The sequence below is a fragment of the Sapajus apella genome, unplaced genomic scaffold, assembly GCF_009761245.1.
Source record: "Sapajus apella isolate SASKATOON/1434 unplaced genomic scaffold, GSC_monkey_1.0 scaffold96, whole genome shotgun sequence".
Classification (NCBI taxonomy): Eukaryota; Metazoa; Chordata; class Mammalia; order Primates; family Cebidae; genus Sapajus; species Sapajus apella.
This window is the reverse complement of record NW_022437036.1, coordinates 1268748-1287309: the sequence shown is the minus strand read 5'-3', so window position 1 is coordinate 1287309 and position 18562 is coordinate 1268748. Positions and strand designations below refer to the sequence as shown.

Below are 18562 nucleotides of genomic sequence, written 5' to 3'. Positions count from 1 at the left end.
CCCCGTCCTCCCTGCACCGTCTCCCCCCGGGTCCTCTCCCGGGACCCTGTCCTCCCTGCACCGTCTCCCCGCCGGGTCCTCTCCCGGGACCCTGTCCTCCCTGCACCGTCTCCCCCCCGGGTCCTCTCCCGGGACCCTGTCCTCCCTGCACTGTCTCCCCCAGGTCCTCTCCCAAGACTCCGTTCTTGCGCTGTCTTTGGAGGACAGCCTGTCCTGAGTCCCTGGAGATGTTTTCTGAGGCGCGTGAGGAGGCTGCTGTTGCGGCCTCTGTGCTGGTCTTGACTCTCACAGTTCCCTCAGCACTTGGTTCAAGCCTTGCTCTTGGCACTTAACTGCCATCAAGGCTGGAGGTGACATTTGCTGACCAGACTGTGAGCTTCCCCAGGCAAGGACTATGTGTTTAATATTCCGAGAGTGTCTCACATTTAGGGCTTAGTGTTTGTTTAAACCACGTTTTTAATGAGTGCTGACGCTCTGCGCGTTTGGTGGTTTTATTGGATGTCTTTGTGTTCTAGGTGTGGAGTGAAGTGAACCAAGCTGTCCTCGACTATGAAAATCGCGAGTCAACACCCAAACTGGCAAAATTACTGAAACTACTACTTTGGGCTCAGAATGAGCTGGACCAGAAGAAAGTAAAATATCCCAAAATGACAGACCTCAGCAAGGGTGTGATTGAGGAGCCCAAGTAGCACCTGCGCTTGTGTGGAGGACCCAACAGCGGCCCGCGTCGTGGCTTGCCCGGGATCAGCCCGCGACTGCGGCTCTCTTACTGCAGTAGAGAACTCTTTTTCTCCCTTGTACTTTTTTTTGACCTGGCATCTTTTTTTATAGGGAAAAATGGCCTTTGTGGGCAGTGGAAACTTGCAAGGAAAGGTGCCGTCCCTTGGGCAGTCTGATGCAGATTGCACCAGTACTTGCTGAAGAATCTGGCAGTCTGTGGTTGGCTCTTCCGGCGTTCCCGGGGCCTCTGGCTGCTGAAGGATTTGGTCTGCCCCGGAGGGCCGCATCCCACTCCAAATACAGGAAAAGCACGAATCATGATTCTGCTTTCTGTTAGCTTAGGCAGACATTACATCTTACTTCCCCTAAATCTTGTCAGGCCTTCACCTACAAGTTTTTCCTTACCCCTGTGGTTTGTTTTTTTTTTTTTTTCCGTAGGAAAAAACATATAAATTTGTAAATCCTAATTCAAAGACGGCTTGTGTGTGAGGGCATTCAGTTTGGTTTTCCCTTTGGTCTGGGTTGTGTGGCTTTTGGGAGATGTGTGTGAGGGGCTATGTGTTTTTTAATTTTTTAAATATATATGTTGGTGCTGTGCGTGGTGAGAGACTTGTTCATAGTGGATCCACGAACCATCTCTTCTGGGCAGTTTTGTTGAAAATAAAGGTTTCTCTTTGATTTCAAGAATGACCAAAATGGCCTCTAAAAAGTGTTAATCATCTCAAACGACAGTTGTTTTTGGGACGCTGTTCCCCCTCTGATGGCGGCAGTGGCTTTTTTTGGTACCTGTAGCTGGAAAGGCCTCTTGGCCCTGTGCTGAGTAAGTGGCCTTCCTTAGAGCGAGGCAGCCCTTGGCCACAGGGGACGCAGGGCCTCAGCGGCCAGTGTGCAGCTGTTGGCACAAGGAAGCGTGTTCAGCCTCAGTGATCTGCCCCTCAGCATCTTGGCAGCATCTCATTTTCCACTGTTGGCGGCTCTGCGGGTGTCCTGCGCTCCCAGATCCGTCCCCTGCTCTGTGGTGGGCAGAAGGGCAGTGGTACAGGGCTGTGTGCCTTGTCTGCCAGTCTGGATAGTTGATGGCACTTGCCTGTGTAGCTCTTGGTGCAGACGTGTCTGGACTCATCGCAGTGGGCCGCCGGGCACTGTCGACCCCACTGAGTGGTGCCAAGCATTGGTTTTGTGGATGTTCATGAACTGCTGACCCATCGGAAGGCGTCCTTTGGAGGCAGTGGAGACTGCAGGTGCATCTGATGGGCGAAATTCTGCCAGCACTTGAATCTGGGATCTCGCCTGATTCTCAAGTAGCAAGGCATCTTGACAAGCATGGCCTCTGGGTGCGGTGGCCAGCTCGGCAGTACCGGAGCCGGTTAGGTGATCTGCTTCTGAGCGGCCATCCTCACCGCGCTCCTGGGTCCCTTGAGTGTTGATGGCGAGGCGTCCACAGCACTGTTCCCGCCTCTGAATGATGCTGCTTTCTCCGTTGGAGCCTGGTGACGTGTTTTCAAGCCCTCTGCTGCTCTTCCCAGTGTGGACGGGCTTTTAGCAGTGTTTACTTTGACCCAGATGGCTCATGTAGTTAGAGATGCAAAGATAAAACTGCTGCAGTCCTTACAGAAGCGTGGTGGCCTCTGGACCTACGCCTTCGTCAGGTGCGGTCCTGGGGAAGCGGGGCCGCCCTACCCCCGGAAGTGCTGCTTCCAACTCCCACTCTGCCACGCCTGACCCTTCCATGGCATTCTTTCCTCTGAGGTCTGAAGATGAAGATAAGTTGGAGGGAAAGAGACTAACTGGGAAGTGAAATACAGCAGAAGCTAGAAGAAAACTTAGGTGAGAGGTGCGTCTGCTCATTTTCTGTAGCAGCACCAGATCATTCAGCATCTTCCTAATTACCTTTATTATTAGTGTGTATAAGATCATTTATTGTGTACTACATCGTCAGTTTGACTTATTCTTAAAACGAGAGGGAGTGAGATGCATAGCAGGGGGAAGTGTCTCCAGGAACTGGGGGACACGAGTGGGTCCTCAAATGCCTGGACTGTCACTGTGTGGCGGTCACGCGAACTGCTGCTGCGGATTTCCAGTTCAGCCGGTGGGGGGCTGATAGGCCAGTGCTAGCATCCGGCGCGAGCAGATGTCGGGGAGACTCGGAAGTCTCCGGGGCTGCACGTTCCTTCCTGTCATGTAGGGGCTGCACTTGCTTTTCTCACGGTCTGTTAGTGGACTGGAGGTCTTCCAAGGAAGTGCTTTGCACACTTTCTCCCTGCTCCTTTTACAGTCTTTGTCTTTGCAGCAAGCAAATGAAATTAAGCCACTTTGGGATAATGAGCATTCAGGATAATTCTGCTTTGTCTCATTTGGCATCTCACTGTTGTGTTTATAAGAATGTAGTTTCATCTTACAGAGTAGTTTATTCTTTTTATGCTTTCTGGTGGAGAGTGCCTTGAAATAAAATGTGGGAATATTCTGGTACTCTGATGCATAAAGTTGGGTGTGAGAATGTTCTGGTTCCTGATGCATGAAGTTGGATGGGGAATAACCCTAGTCCGGAATCTTTGTGAAGCGTAGGGTTAGTGCAAGGCTAATGGAACGAACACATCTTGCCATTTGAATCAGGGTCTCCAGTTTCTAGAAAAGGCTGACATTGGCTGGGACCAAAGTGTCCGTGGCTAATGACTGAAGATGGGTGCTCGTGTGTGTCTGGAGTCCCTGGAAGCCTCAGGAGGCGGAGCTGCTCTTCCCATTCTGTCAAGACTCGGTCTGAAGAAACGTTCAGAACAGTTTTTCTAAGGCAATGTGATGTCTTCATATTCTTACTTCCGTTTCTGTATGTCGTTAGCTTTGAAGAGTGGAGGAGCTGGGGTTCCAGAGAGAACCTTAGATGTGTGTTGAAGACAGTGATGTCTTTGGAGCATAGAACTCCACTCCCTTCTGGGCTGTCACTGCTAAGTCTCCGCATGAACAGACCGGGCAGAAAGCATGGTGGCCAAGCGGTCTGTGTGCTTCCCCACCGGCAGAGAGCAGTGTGTTCTTCATGATAGGGCCTCGCGGGTGTGGACGCACGGCAGACCCATGGCCAGTGCAGCTGCCTGCTGCTGTCTGTCTTCAGTAACGGCTGCTCCGTTGACTGTTCTGTTCTGATACTATGCGTGTCATTTTTTACAACAGGTATATTTTTGTTTCAGAAATATGTATTGCTTTTTTCATACTTTTTGCAAATTGTATTGTCAGCACTAGGTCAGTTAAAGTCCTGTGTGAACCATATCCTGCTGTGGGACCTTTGTACATGTTCGACTGTGTTCTTGATTCCAGCGTGGCATATGTGCCCTCCAGTATCTTTTGCAAAGTGCAGAAGAGGTTGCTTCTACTGCCTGTTCTTAATATAACAGTAAAAGTTTTCACATTTTCTCAGAACTGTCATCTGGAAGCTCTTTTTTTCCTAAGGGTATTTTAATAACAAATACTAACACATTTGTATTGAAAGTTGGTATCTTGGAATGGAAGGACGGAAGAAAGCTCGCTTCACGGAGCTGTGGTTTGCTCTGCCCCTCTGACAGTGCTGCCCCCTTCAGTGCTGGTGTTTGTTTAATTTGAACCCTGTCAGCTGCTCTCCTGACTGGGCACTTAACGTTTCATAAACTAGTTTCCTTGGTGTGAAGGAAATAGAACTTTTAGCCACCCACTGCATGAGTTTAAACTGATTTGAATAGCCTAAGTAATTCTTTTGTTTTGTTTTGTTTTACTTAATAAAAATTTCCAAACATATTAAAAATAGAGGGAATACGCCCGCACACCCCAGGATCCGCCCGTCAACCTGACGCCCACCATTGTTTTTGAGCCCAAGGTAGAAGATAACCACAGGTGTCTGATTCTGCGTAGCTCCCAGGCTTTCAGGGCCGTGAGCCCCTCCTTGAGTGGAAGGCCGTTGTAGGGTTCTTGGCAGGACTCAGAGGGACAGCTTCAAGGGCCTGAGGTGAAATTCAGAACCCGCCTGTGCACAGAAGCTGAGCAGCGGGCGTCATGGAGTGAGGTGTCAAGCACTTGCATGTTTGTTGGGTATCAGAGAACAGAGAAGGCCGCCTCCCCCCCTGCCGCCCCTCCCTGCGGGGCAGTGGCACATTCCAGTGTTCTTGATGTCCACATGCCTTTGCCACTCCGTGAGCATCACTGGGCGGGAGGCACCACAGTGATTTTTGGTGGAGGTGGGTATCACCAGGGGTGCTCGGCTGTGAGCTCCCCCACTGCACCACCCTTGCACACGTGACTTAGGTCTGTCTTGGATATTCTGCCTCATTTTGGAACGCCATTCTTGCTTACGATTTTCACTTCTGTAAAAGCAGAACATTGGGTTTGAATAGACCTTTGGTGTAACTAGCTATGGCAAGAATCTTTTGAGATGGGCTCCTTAGGGGTACAATGCCCTGAGCTGCTTTTGTGGCCTTTTCCAGAAGCCACAGAATGGCCCTGGAGATAAACAGGCTTGTGCTACAGAGCCCCAGCACTGGACACCTGGTGCGCAGGAGCTGAGGCGCAGCTTGTGGTTAATTGGTAATAATCATGTCCCCGAGTCTGTGCGGTAGGGGCTATTTCTCTCATTTCACACCCCAGTATCCACCAGTCAGCCTGGAACGTGTGTGGGTAAGGTGTAAAGTGCATGTGACGTTCTGATTTGCCTGCAACATTTCAGTGGTGCCTAGTTGGAAGGCCAGGTTTACGGGTCCAAATTATCCATAGCACAGAAGACCATCTATCAGGTAAAGCCTGTGGACCCTCTCGCACACAGCGGCAACCAAAAGGATTAACTAAAGGAGCACAACCGAAGGTGAGCAGGTTTCCCCACGTGCGTTTTCTCACGTTCTTGAATGCAGGTCACGCTGCAGGCTCTTCCGCCCGGCTGTGACTCACGCTGCAGGCTCGCTCCAGAGCTGAAGACGGCTGGGTGCCACAGTGCCTCCTGTACTTGGCTCTCGGTGTATTTGAGAAGGAATTTATCAGCTTAGGAACCGGGGAGAAGCGGTGCGACCGCTGCCTTCAGCTGCCACCTGTCAGGCAAGCTCTCCACCTGGCTGTGATTGCTGCTTCCTGGAGACACGTCTGCAGGCTTTCCTCACACAAACACGGTTTTCTCTCTCATGGATCACGGTGTTTGACTGATAACTGTGATAATTTTCCCAACTGGCTTTGAAAGTGAAGCAAGCAGACCCGTCACCAAGGATTCTCTGCCGTGGAGGGTCCTGGAGGAACGGAAGAGGCGCTGGCGGTCACCACGGCCCAGGGTTCGTCCCTGCTTGTCTGCAGACTTGCACTTGCGTGCCCGTGCAGTCCTCTCTGGGTCCTCCGGGTTTAGAAATGTTGAACACTAGTTCTTGTAAGATTCAGCGAGTTCACCAACACTTTGAAAAATATGAACTGCTGCAGAACCTGGAAGGAGGATTCCGTGCGGCACCCACGCCGCTCAAGCCCGTTTGTCCTCATTGCAGAGTTCATCTTTCGGGTTTTGAGCTCTGTCTCACGGTTCTTTGTCTTTTCTGGTCTGCTGTTGATGGGATTAGCCCAGCCCGAAAGGTGCCCCAGCTTCGCAGGCAGCTCCCGCACGTGGTGTTCAGTGCCAGGCCTTCCCTCTTGCTGCTGCCGGTCAGTCGTGGTGGAGGAAGGTGTCATCTGTCAGTCTTTTTTTTCGGCCTCCTTGTCTTGAGAATTGTAGTTGGGCTGGAAGGGTGCAGGGCTAAGTGGGGTGCAAAGCCCCAGGCTCCTGGCTGGCTTGTCTTGGTTACAAGAAGCTGTGCTGGGGTCTCTGCAGGGGAGCGTGGAGGTGGAGGCTGACAGCAGGGGTGCCGCACGTGCAGCGAGGCATGGATTCGCTTTAAAACATCTCTAGCGGCGTCCCCTCAGAGCAGCACTGGAAATAAACAAGCAGACGCGAAGTGGGCCAGGCCGGGCAAGCGGGGGCAGCGCAGCCCTGCGGAAGCGGAAGGCTGATGGGTGCTGGCTGTGACTGCCCTGTCGGCAAGGCCACCCTCTGTCCTTGGAAACCCAGGTGTTCACTGTCTACTGTCCATACATAATTTTTCACCTTAAGTCTCACAGATGCTTGGGTGTGGGGCTGCGCACAGAATCAACCAGAAGCCTGGAGAGCCTCCATCTGGCCACTGCCAGCACCCAGCTTTACGACATCCCTGTGAGATGGACTCCTCACCCACCCACCATTCCCTGTGTGGCCTGTCCCTTCAGTCCCTCCAGACTTCGCTCAGGTGTCCTGGGGTGCCTCCTCAGCCCAATCTATTTTTTTTTTTGAGAGGGAATCTTGCTCTTGTCGCCCAGGCTGGAGTGCAATGGCACGATCTTGGCTCACTGCCACCTCTGCCTCCTGGGTTCAAGCAATTCCCCTGCCTCAACCTCCAGAGTAGCTGGGATTACAGGTGCTAGCCACCACGCCCAGCTAATTTTGTATTTTTAGTAGAGTTGAGGTTTCTCCATGTTGATCAGGCTGGTCTCGAACTTGACCTCCCACGCATCGGGATTACAGGTGTGAGCCACTGTGCCCGGCCAGCCCAGCGTATTTGAAGTAACACCCCTTCCCTAGCCCTTTCGTTGATTTGATTTTTGCCTACCTGCCCCAGAACATCAGCTCCAGGAGGAAGGGGACTTTAGGTAACCGGATGGCAGATGTCTGCTGCAGCATGATGTCCTTGTTGGAAATCACCATCGAAGTGAATGGAAGTGAACCACCAGAAAGAGAAGAGGACGCGATTGACAGCAATACGTGTAGCAGCACTTTTCCTGGCTGTGGGCAAGGGCTGTTTGGGGCGATACGCCTCTGCCACCATCTTTTCACCCTACCCTACATCAGCGATGGGTGAAAGCATGGCCTTGCCTTTTAAGGTGCTGGTGTCTTTAAGATCTGTTCATCTCTAGGCTCAGGGAGCAGGCCCTGCCCGGGCAGTGGGTTGGGCTGCCAGAGACCTGAGGGCTGAGGGGGAGGGGCAGGGATAAATGTGGTTCTGATCTGGGTGCAGGACACCGCCTGTGGTCCCCGGACCCAAGGGTTGGCGGCTGTGGCCTGGAGGATGAACTGAGGTGGGCCTTGGTGGAGGGGGGGGTAGGGCTTGAGGTGCAGACCCTGCCACCTCCTGGGGAAAGGCGTGGTGGGGGGAATGCAGCACAGCGGGGTGGGGCTGCGTGGTTAAGGCCGCCTTCCCCTGCTGGCTTCATCCTGGGAGCATCGGCTGCGAAGACGCTGGCCGGCGCCAGAGTTGCCCAGCTCTCCCATGCTTGGTCCAAGAGCTCAGGAGTGGACCCATCCCCGCCCTGAAAGATCCATTTTAAAAATCGGTGACCCTGGACTTCTGTCTTTGCACTTGGTTAAGACTTTATTCCTACTTTTATTTGATCGGCACCCAGCCCTGTGAGGCGGGCACTGCCATCACCCCCCATTTTATAGACAGAGGTCCCCATGGCTCCCTGTTGTGTCCAAGGTATGGGTGGCACCTCCAGGACCAGGTTCCTCACCCAGGTCCTTCTCTGAAGCCCAAGTCAGACCAGCCTGCACCGGGAACCCCCCGCTGCGCCCATGCTAACCTCAGCTGGCGCTTAGCTAGAGTGTGTTGGACCAGCCAGGGCAGCCATCGGCCCCCTTCCTGTGGGGCAGCAGGGAGGGACGTCAGCAGGGTGGGGCGGGCACCCGAGTGGTATGCTCCGCCCCGCGGCCCGCCCTGGTGGCCGTCTGGGGGCGACAAGTCCGGGGAGCACCAGACGGAAGCGCCGCTGGGACTGACACGTGGACTTGGGCGGTGCTGCTGGGTGAGTCCGGCTGGGCTGGGAAGCAGCCCCGGGACACCGCAGTGCCCACGCTGTCTGAGCGCCCAAGCCCTATCAGCCACCCCAAGACGAGGCCCGCAGGGACATGGCCGGGGACACCCAGTGGTCCAGGTATGGCAGAAGAGCGGGGGTGGGGGTGGGGGAGCTGTCGGTGGTGCTGGGAGGGAGCTGAGATGCTGGCCGTTGGGACCATGGTAGGTGGGGAGCGCTGAGCTGGGGCGGGCTCCTCTGGCTGCCGGGCCCCCTGTGCCCCTATGGGAGGTGGAAGGAAGTGAGTGCCCTGTCCTTCCTCCCTGCCATCAGACTCCAGGACCGGACCTGGCAAGTGCCCTATCCCAGCCGGTGGTCCTGAGGCTCTTCCAGGCAGGGCTATGTCCCCCAGGCCCGGAGCATTGTCCTGGACACTGAGGAGGTGTAGCCCCACCAGGTGGGACCACCCTGTGTATACATGAACCCAGCAGGCAGACCCTGGGACAGTCAGGAGGCCGGGTATAAGGACACAGGCTGGGGCCTGCAGCTGGATCAGGGGTCCGGCCATCACATGCCAGCTGTGTGCTGGGGACAAGCTCCCAGCTGGCCTCAGCCCTCAGAGCATTTGGTGGTGGGGAGAAGTGGGGCCTGGCCAGCAGCACTGCTGCCTGCAGGAGGCTCCCCGGGCAGGTGACGCCTCAGACGCCTGGCAGGATGGTGACTGCAGGCCATCGGCCAGCTGGGGAGAGCCTCTGTCAGAGAGCTCCTGAGAGCAGCCCCCACACTGCTGAACCCCCTTGCTCTGGGTCTGTGGGCTGAGGCCTCAAGTGGTTGAACCCTGGGCTTAGAGTCAGGCCCTGTGTGTTTCAGAGCCAGTGTCCTGCCCGCTCTGAGTCCCCAGGGTACCTGCCCTGACCATGGCAAGGTAATGGCACCTTCTGGCCCCACCAGTTCTCAGCTGTGTGAGGGCTGAGGACCCGGGAAGTGCTAAAGAGTGGCAGGAAGGCCCAAAGGGGCAGTGCCACCATCGGACGTCGGCGCCCACATGAAGGGAGTGCTGGCTGCGTGGGAAAAGCTGGCAGCCCAGAGCCCAGCCGGAGAGTCTTCCTGTCAGGCCCCAATTAGAAGGGAGGGCTGCCCTCCGCCCAGCCTGTCCCTGCTCTCTCTGCCCTCTTCCTTCTCCCCCACCCAGGCCTGCTGGGCGGGGCCAGCTCCCCAGGGCTTCAGGGCCGCCTCACTGGCGGCTGGGTTTCAGGGGCCCCGCCTCCCCGCCTTCCCTCCCGGGCTCGCTGTTTAAAAGGCAGCCCTCACCACAGCTCTTGCCACTTCCTTCGCAAGGCCTTATTGGGCAGCGCCAAGGTCTGCTGGGGCAAGAGCCCTCCCTCCTGCAGCCACCTCGGGAGGCTGGGCCGGGCGGGGACAGAGCTGGAGGGGCAGCACCCACACTCGAGCGTCTTCTCCTGGCCCGGCACCGGCAGTTCCCTTTTCTGAATCGAGGGGCCATGTGGCCACCTGTTTGCTCAGCCGTGGACGCGGCTTCTGCACAGGGGCCGATCGCCAGAAGCCGGAGGCTCTAGAGAGTTAAGTTCACAGGAAGCAGCCTGCTGGGCTTAGGGAGTGCCGACCGGTGGGAGGAAGGCGTTCATGCTGGTTCTCGGCACCCCCACCGGGATGGAGGATTCTTGGCCTGGGGTCCTAGTCTGCCCTCAGGCAGCCCTGGCTGTGTGGGTCTTCCTCTCCAGCCTGACTTCCTTGACTCCCAGAGGCTGTGGAGGGTACCCCTGTGCCCACCTGGCCAGCACCACCTGCCCGGCTCAGAGAAGGGGCTGTGGGGCCTCTCGGCCTCCACAGCCCAGGGAGGAGGAAGACAACCCTTCACCCCACACATTTGCGGGACCTCCCCGCTGGCCTGGGGCCACCTGCTGGCTTGCAGGAGACTGCTTGCCTAGAAGGGCTGTTCTTGACTTCCTCCTCCTGAGGAGGCCAGGGAGTGGCTCTGCGTTCTCAGCACTGTGTTGGCCTTGATTGGTGAGAATCAGTGCCACTGAGCTTCCTGCCATGTCTAACGGCCAGGCGGTGCAGGGCAGGGGCCGGCTGGACACAGGTGTCCCACCTCCCCCTGTTTATCAAGACAGAATCTCTGTCGCCCAGGCTGGAGTGCAATGGTGCAGTCTTGGCTCACTGCAATCTCTACCTCCTTGACCGCTCAAGTGATCCTCCCTTGGCCTCCCAGCTGGGACCACAGGTGCATACCACCACACCTGGCTAGTTTTTTTTTTTGAGGGGGGAATGGAGTCTCGCTCTGTCGCCCAGGCTGGAGTGTAATGGTTTGATCTCGGCTCACTGCAACCTCCACCTCCCAGGTTCAAGTGATTCTCCTGCCTCAGCCTCCCAAGGAGCTGGGATTGCCGTTGCCTGCCGCCACACCTGGCTATTTTTTGTATTTTTAGTAGAGACGGGGTTTTACCATGTGGGCCAGGCTGGTCTCTAACGCCTGACCTCAAGTGATCTGCCCACCTTGGCCTCCTCAAGTGCTGGGATTACAGGCATGAGCCACCATGCCCGGCCCTGGCTAATTTTTAAATTATCATTTTTTTGTAGAGACGGGGATCTCTTTATGTTTCCCAGGCTGGTCTTGAACTCTTGGGCTCAAGTGATCGGCTCACCTTGGCCTCCCCGAGTGCTGGGATTACAGGAATAAGCCACCACACCTAGCCCTAACTCTCCTTTTTAAAGGCAACTTTGGACTGTGTGGCTTTTAGCAGAAAGTTAAGGGCGGGGCCCCCATGTCCCTCCTGCAAGCCTTGTATGTTCAGTCAATGGAAACTGTTTACAGAGAGCCTGGGGCCCGATAAATAACAGGCATCAGCCATGCCTGGGCAGGGCGTGGAGGCCAGGGCCGTTCTGGGCTAGGCCGGCTGGCAGTGAGGACTGTGTCCCTCTGTGGTAAACCAGGGAGCAGACTTGGTCCTCAGACCCAGGCCACAGCCAGGTATGGGACAAGCCAGTTGTCCCTAGTGTGGAAGCTGGTCGCAAATGACGCTGGCGAAAGCACAGTGGCTGCCACGGCCCAGGACAGGCGGCGCTTTCTCCAAACTCCAGGGGTCATGGCTGACCCTGCTGCGGGGAGGGGCCTGGAGCAGGGACAGCCTCTGGCAGAGGAGAGGTGTCAGGACGCAGCTCTGGGCTTCTGGGCAGCCTGTTCTTGCCTCTGAGCTCTCTGGGCCTCCCTCTCCAGGCTTGGGAATGTGGGCTGGCCGGCCTGACTCTGTGACCTCAGGCACGGTCAGCGCCAGACTTGGTGGTCTCATCTCCCCTGGGAAGCGTCCAGGTGCAGGCTCGTGGAGAACACCAGGAGGGCTGGGTCCCTGCCCCTTGGTCCACGGCACACCCTCATCTACTCATCTCTGAAAGGTTCATAGGAGCACAGCCCTGGGCTGCAGCCGGCTCCCTGAAGGGGCAGGCGGGATCTTTTGGGAAGCGTGGGGTGAGACACTCCAGTATCCAACTCGCCTGCCGCCGTCTCCCGGCCACCCTCTGCCCTGTTCTCTTCGAGGCCCATGAGGCCCCCTCCTCCTGGACGCCTCCCGTCCCTGGCGATGCTGGCTCTTGGCTCCTGGCTGCAGCCTCCTCAGCTAACTCCTGCCATTCTCTTGGGTGACTTTGAAGTCCACAGCGGCACCCTGGCCTTCACCCTTGACCTTCTCCTCTCCTTGGCCTGCCACTCCTCAACCTTGCCCTTCATCAAGGCTTCCAGCACTAACACCTCCAACCTCTGGTTCGCTGGCCAGGACTGAGGCCCCAGGCTCAGAGCCCCAGCAGGACCCCTGGGTCAGCTTCCCCTCCCTACTGGCCGTGCGCAGACCCGGCCCACTGCGTTGACTCTGGTGCTGTGTTCGCATCCGTACCCGGCGTGTCCTCAGGACCAGCCCCACCCCACCCGCAGCTGTCCTGGTTACCTCCCCCACAGCCTCGACTCTCAGGCGGGCATCCTCACCTCCTGCTTCACAAAAATCGGAAGTGGCCAGTGGGAATTCCTGTAATTCCCCTCCCCCAGCTCGGGGCCGGGGTAGCGGCACTCCGCCTCCCATGCCCTGGCCTCCCCCGTGAGCGTCCGCTGAGCCGGTGCCGACCCTGCCCAAGGCTTCTCTCCAGCATCTGACTCAGCAAGTTCCAAACCCAGCTCCCCTGGCCACCTCCCCATCTGGGGCTCCAGTCAGTGCCTCCATCCATGCCAGGGCACGGTGACGAGCCTGGGTATCCAGCAGACCTTCCATGCCCAGCTCGTGCTGCCCTGCTGACCCCCACGCCTCTGCAGCCTGTAAGCCTCTCCTCATGCGCCCGCACGTCCCAGCAGCCCCCGGCTCACCCTCCAGGGTGCTCTAGCGTGGTGAGGTCACGCTTAGGAGGTGGCGGGGGAGGCCGTGCACTCAGCAAGCCCACTGGACTTCCGTGCCCTGGAGCCCGGCCTGGTCCTGTGCCTACCCTGTCTCCTGCCAGGAGCAGCTCCTGGCCGCAGCGACCCTTCTGAATCCTTTCCACACCCAGCCAAGGCCCTGGCACCTGGAGAGGAGCGGTCTTCTCTTTTTGTCATTTGGTTTCTATGGGTCACTTTCTGCGAGCAGGGCCAGTGTCTGCCTTTGCTCAGAGTGGCCATCCGCAGTGCTTGCGGCGGAGGAGGGCGGGAAGGGCATGTGGCTCAGTGGACGGGTCGGGGGATGTCTCCGGAGCCTCCCGCCCTCCCGCAGGTGCCCTGGGCAGGATGCTTGCGGTGCCTTGCTCCTGGACTAGTTGTTACCTAGTGACCTTCCCAGCCAGCTCTGCGGCTCAGCTGAGCTCCTGACCCTCACGTCTGGTCGAGTGGACCTGTGGCAGCAGGTGGGGTCTGGAGGAGCACCTCAGGTCTTTGTTTTGAACTTGCAGCTTCTCTGTAAGCTTGAAGTTGGTTCAAAATATAATCCCTCCGTTTGGCACGGTGGTTACCGGGAGGACCTGGGACCTTAAGGCCTCCCGGGCAGAGTGGTCGCTCTGGAGGTGTCTGTGGTGCTGCAGGCCTCAGCACCTTGAGTCGGGGGGCTACTGCCCAGAGCCGCACCTCAGGGTCCAAGGCTGACTGACAGGTCAGCGCAGAGGGCTTCTCCCAGAGGACATGGCTGCTCAGGGCCAGGGAAGGGCTGCGTCTGCATTGTGACCTCCATCTGTGCCGTTCCTCCCTCTGACCCTGCTTCTCAAAGCTCCCAGTGTGCCAGGGCCCCAGGGCTGCCATCCTGTCCCACCGCGTCTATCTGTCAGGCCGGGTACAGGGAGCCCGAAAGTGCAGCCAGTCCTAAGGCCTGAGGTGGGACTGGGGACCCTTCCCACTCCCGCTCCCTGCCTTCCTCTGTCCCCTCCCCTCCCCTCCTCCTGCACCCCAGGCCCCTGGCCAACCCTGGACTCCCCTGGCCAGGAGAAGGCAGAGACCGACCCCAGGTCACCCCCAGGTGCCAAAGGTGAGGAGGTGGGATTCATACCCAGCTTTGCTGACCACCCACGCTGCCAGGAGGCCCTCCTGTAACCAGCATGCCAAAAGGAGGGACTTTATTTGAACCAACTTCATGCTGTATTGAGAAGCTGCAAGTTCAAAACAAAGACCTGACGTGCCCCCCGCCAGACCCCACCTGCTGCTCCGGGTCCACTCGACCAGACACAATGGTCACGAGCTCAGACGGGCCCCAGAGCCCTCCAGGGGACCTGGTGCCCCCATGAGCCCCTCATCAGAACCGAGGCGGGAGGAGGGAGCCGTGACCTTGGCTCAGCCCCAGGGCCCAGTGACGGAGCCTCCCCATAGCTCTCTTTAATCAGGGACAACAGCAGCCGAGGAACCTCCCGTGCGCCCGCCGAGTGCAGGAGTCAGAGGCCCTGGCTGGGAAGGCCCCACCCCTGCCCAGCCGCCACCGAGGGCCCGGCCATCCTCCTGGCACTGTGTCCTCTCCTGGCCACTCGGCCCCGCCTGCCCCAAGGTCCTCCGCTGGGACCTCCTGTGCTGCCTCAGCCCTGCCGCCCTGGGGGCCCCTTGCCCAGCACACTCCGCCCCACAGTGGGCTCTCAGCTGTCATTCCCTCCAGGGCCTCCTGGGCCGATGGAGGCTTGAGAATGTGGCACCTCGTGCTGCTGGTCCTCTGCTTTGGGGGCCTGGGGGCCTGGTCACAAACAGGGCCAGGCCCAGGCACCTTTAGTGGGGACGCACTGTGAGCAGCCCGTGCTGGCCCCTCGGCTCCTCCCAGCCACCACTGTGCCTCATTTCTGGCTGCCTGTGTTCTCCTGGGGGTCAGCAGACAGGTGCGATTAGGTGTTTGAATGCTTGCCAAGCTGCCCTCCATCGGAGCTGTCCCCATTCACAGGCCCACATCCCCCAGCTCTGGGGGAGGTCTCTGAGTGACAGGCTCGAAGCAGCAGGGCCACCTGTGGGGCCTCCCCAGGGCCTGACCATCTCCTCTCCCGCAGGCCAGAGTGCCAGGTGTGGACGGGGACGCTGCTGCTGGGCACGTGCCTGTTGTACTGTGCCCGTGCCAGCATGCCCATCTGCACGGTCTCCATGAGCCAGGACTTTGGCTGGAACAAGAAGGAGGCCGGCATCGTGCTTAGCAGCTTCTTCTGGGGCTACTGCCTGACGCAGGTTGTGGGCGGCCACCTCGGAGACCGGTAACTGCCCCTCGTCCCCATCTCCAGGCTGGTGGGGGCTGCCCCACTGGGGCTTCTGGGGGCGAGTGGGCTGGCTCTGCTGCTGCACACGGAGGAAGCAGCTCCTGGGGAAGGAGCTCGGTGGATAAATTTGGGCAGAAGACCTACCTGGAGGAAGATGGGAGGGGAGAGGCCAGGCTCGGCAAGGCCCAGGGTCCTGGAGGCAGAGGAGGCGGGCAGCTCCCTGGGAGTACCTGGTCTCCTCAGGACGCAGCTCTGGGGTGGTGAGCAGGCCCTATAGAGGCAGACAGGCCAGGCCCAGCCCCGAGCACCCATTCGAGGGCTCCCCTGAGTCAGGGTGGTGTCCCTTGGTCCTGCACAGCCACATCCTCACCTTCCTCTGTCTCCCACTCAGGATCGGGGGTGAGAAGGTCATTCTGCTGTCGGCCTCTGCCTGGGGCTCCATCACAGCTGTCACCCCACTGCTCGCCCACCTGGGCAGTGCCCACCTGGCTTTTATGACCTTCTCACGCATCCTCATGGGCTTGCTCCAAGGTAAGGGGCGCTCAGGTGGCCCCTCACGCTCCGGCACCAGGTGGGGCAGACAAGGAACTGTGCATGGATGTCTGTGTAGGTGCACGTGTGCCTGCAGGCGGTGTGCAAGTGTGTGTGTATAGGCATGCCCCTGTGCATGTGTACACCTGTGTGGGTGCATGTGTGTGTGTGCACGTGTGCATGCAGGCAGTGTGTGCATGCGTGTGGATGCCCGTTTGCATGTATACGTGTGTGTGCCCATATGCATGTGTGCATGTGTGTGCCCGTATGCATGTGTGCATGCCCATATGCGTGTACATGTGTATGTGCTCGTGTGCATGTGTGTGTGCCCGTATACATGTGTGCCTGCATGTGTGCCTGTATGCACATGTGTGCATGCCCATATGCATGTGTACATGTGTATGTGCTCTTGTGCATGTGTGTGCATTTGTATGCATGTGTGCATGCATGTGGGTGCCCATATGATGTGTGCATATATGTGGGTGCCCGTACACATGTGTGCACATGTGTGCATGCTCATATGCATGTGCATGTGTGTGTGTGCTCATGTGCATGTGTGTGCACCTGTATGCATGTGTGCATGCGTGTGGGTGCCTATATGACATGTGCATGTTTGCCTGCGTGTGTGCCTGTATGCACGTGTGTGCATGCCCATATGCATGTATACATGTGTGTGCTCATGTGCATGTGTGTGTGCCTGTATGCATGTGTGCATGCGTGTGGGTGCCCATATGATGTGTGCATGTGTGCGGGTGCTCGTATGCATGTGTTCATGTGCGTGGGTACTCATATGCATGTGTGCATGTGTGTTGGTGCCTGTGTGACCATCCAGGTGCCTTCTGTGAGTGCACACTCCCTCTGCAGTGACACACAGGATCACCGCGTGGTGAATCGAGCTCTGTCAGCAACACCCGAGTTCAGTGGTGGAGTCCCGCTTCGAGGACCCTGCTGTGGGACTTTGGGTTTTGTGCATTTTGGCCACACATATGCTGACGATGCCTCCCATACTAGGGCCTTGGAGCTCCTTGTCAGGAAAACAAGGTGGGTGGGGTCCCAGGGTGCTTTCTGGGGTGGTCCCTGCTTGGCTGGGGTCTGCTGGAGAAGGAGTGAGGCCTCCAGCCTGCAGGGCCTGCCCACCCACCCCAGCCTGCCTGGCCACCTCATCCATCAGTAGTTCCTGGGCCAGGCCAGTCCTCCCCCAGTGTCCTGGGCCATCCAGACCCCCTCTTAGGGCTCCCCCTACCTTCCTGATCAGGCATGAGGTTCGGGGCCCTGGCCATGGCTCCCCTAGAACCTCTGTCCCCCCACCCCTGTCTCCTCCAAGTCCAGAGACTTTGGGGAGTTCACTCCCTCTCCACACTCTCACTCCCTGAGGTCATGGCCTGGAGGGTGCTGCCTGGGACTCTCTCCATAGCAGAGGACGGGGTTCTGCCCAGGACGGAGGCCACTGTCATGGTCACAGATATCACATGAGAGCTAAGGCCCCACCACCAGTGCCCACCCAGCCCGTGCATGGCCCACCATTAGAAGAGGGTGCCGTGAGTGTGAGGACTTAGGATTGTGTGTTTCCTGGGGGGCCCCCTCCCAGAGCTAGCCCCTCCAGCATCACTGCCTCCCCAGGCACTGCCCCGGGCCCCTCCGGGGAGGAGTTGGAGGAGGAGGAGGAGAGGGGTGAATGCATCAGCAACCACCGGAAGGGTGGACAGGCCTGTGGGGGTGGGGTGGACGGGCCTGTGGGGGCGGGGGCTCATCTTTGTTTACTGGAGGGTCTTCAGGGTGAGGGAGGCAGGTCCTGGGGCTGAAGCTGTGTAGAAAACAGCAGCACTGCCTCAGACCGGGCTGACTAATGCCTCCCAGGGGTCGCTGAGAAGGCCCTTGGCTCTGGGCAGGTGGCTGTCCTCGCGAGTAGCTCTAGGGACCCAGCAGGGCAGCCAGACCCCGCGGGCTCGTGCCAGCTCCGGCCGGGCTTCCTCTGTGGGGCCAGCTTGTACTATGATGACTTGGCACCTGAGGGACATTCTGTTTTCTAGCAACCTTCAAAGTCTGGCACGTCTCAATGTCAGGTGTCATCCTGTGCCCACGAGTCTACTCTGGGGGTCTGGGGGCCGCATGGTGGCTGCGTGGTAACCGTGGGCATCCCCTGCGGCTGGCACGCGTATGTGCACGCTGTCCTCGGGCAGAGCAGAGACGCCGGGGGTCCCAAGACCCGTGGCTCTCACTGTGGGGGCATCAGACTTCTGGAGGGAGCCCCACGGAGCTCCAGCAGGCGGCCCCCAGCCTCCCCCCAGGGAGCCAGGAAATGGACCTGCCTCTGAGCTGTGAGCCCATGAGCTGGCGCTCTGAGATAAAAAGTCACAGGCGCTGTCCAGGCAGGCACTTCCCGCGTGTGGCCAGCTGTTTCCAGCGACCTGTAGACAGGGGCCATGGTTGTCACGGTGGCTCTGTGGTGCCTTCCCTCACAGAGCCCCTCCAGGCCGGGCTCCAGAGCCCTGTGAATGTGGGGTTACATGGAGTTGTAAGGCAGTTTCCAACTTTTTGGTTTTTGAGACAGTCTTGCTGTGTTGCCCAGGCTGGAGTGCAATGGCGTGATCTCTACTCACCGCAACCTCCACCTAGTGGGTTTAAGTGATCCTCCTGCCTCAGCCTCTTGAGTAGCTGGGACTACACACCACCACACTCGGCTAATTGTTTGCGTTTTTAGAAGAGACGGGTTTCACTGTGTTGGCCAGGATGGCCTTGGTCTTCTGACCTTGTGATCCACCTGCCTCAACCTCCCAAAGTGCTGGAATTATAGGCAAGAGTCACTGCACACAGCCTCCAGACTTTTAAAGCGGCTGGAGAA

General features: G+C 58.1%; 2 protein-coding genes across 5 annotated transcripts in view; both read left to right on the top strand.

Annotated features, from left to right (window-relative positions):
• GID8 (GID complex subunit 8 homolog) overlaps positions 1–1416 on the top strand; it is a 7650-nt gene extending 6234 nt beyond the window's left edge. For both annotated transcript variants that reach the window (XM_032257091.1, XM_032257092.1), the window contains exon 5: positions 516–1416. In XM_032257091.1, the coding sequence (XP_032112982.1) occupies positions 516–689 (174 nt within the window). In that variant the 3' untranslated portion in view covers positions 690–1416. The remainder of the gene's footprint in view (positions 1–515) is intronic.
• A 6993-nt stretch (positions 1417–8409) lies between these two features.
• Positions 8410–18562, top strand: part of SLC17A9 (solute carrier family 17 member 9) — an 18419-nt gene continuing 8266 nt past the window's right edge. For 2 of the 3 annotated variants that reach the window (XM_032257087.1, XM_032257088.1), the window contains exons 1-3: positions 8410–8646; positions 14989–15186; positions 15581–15720. In XM_032257087.1, the coding sequence (XP_032112978.1) occupies positions 8621–8646; positions 14989–15186; positions 15581–15720 (364 nt within the window). In that variant the 5' untranslated portion in view covers positions 8410–8620. Of the gene's footprint in view, positions 8647–12418; positions 13626–14988; positions 15187–15580; positions 15721–18562 lie in introns of those variants that run through there. The other variant, XM_032257090.1, reaches the window with a different exon arrangement.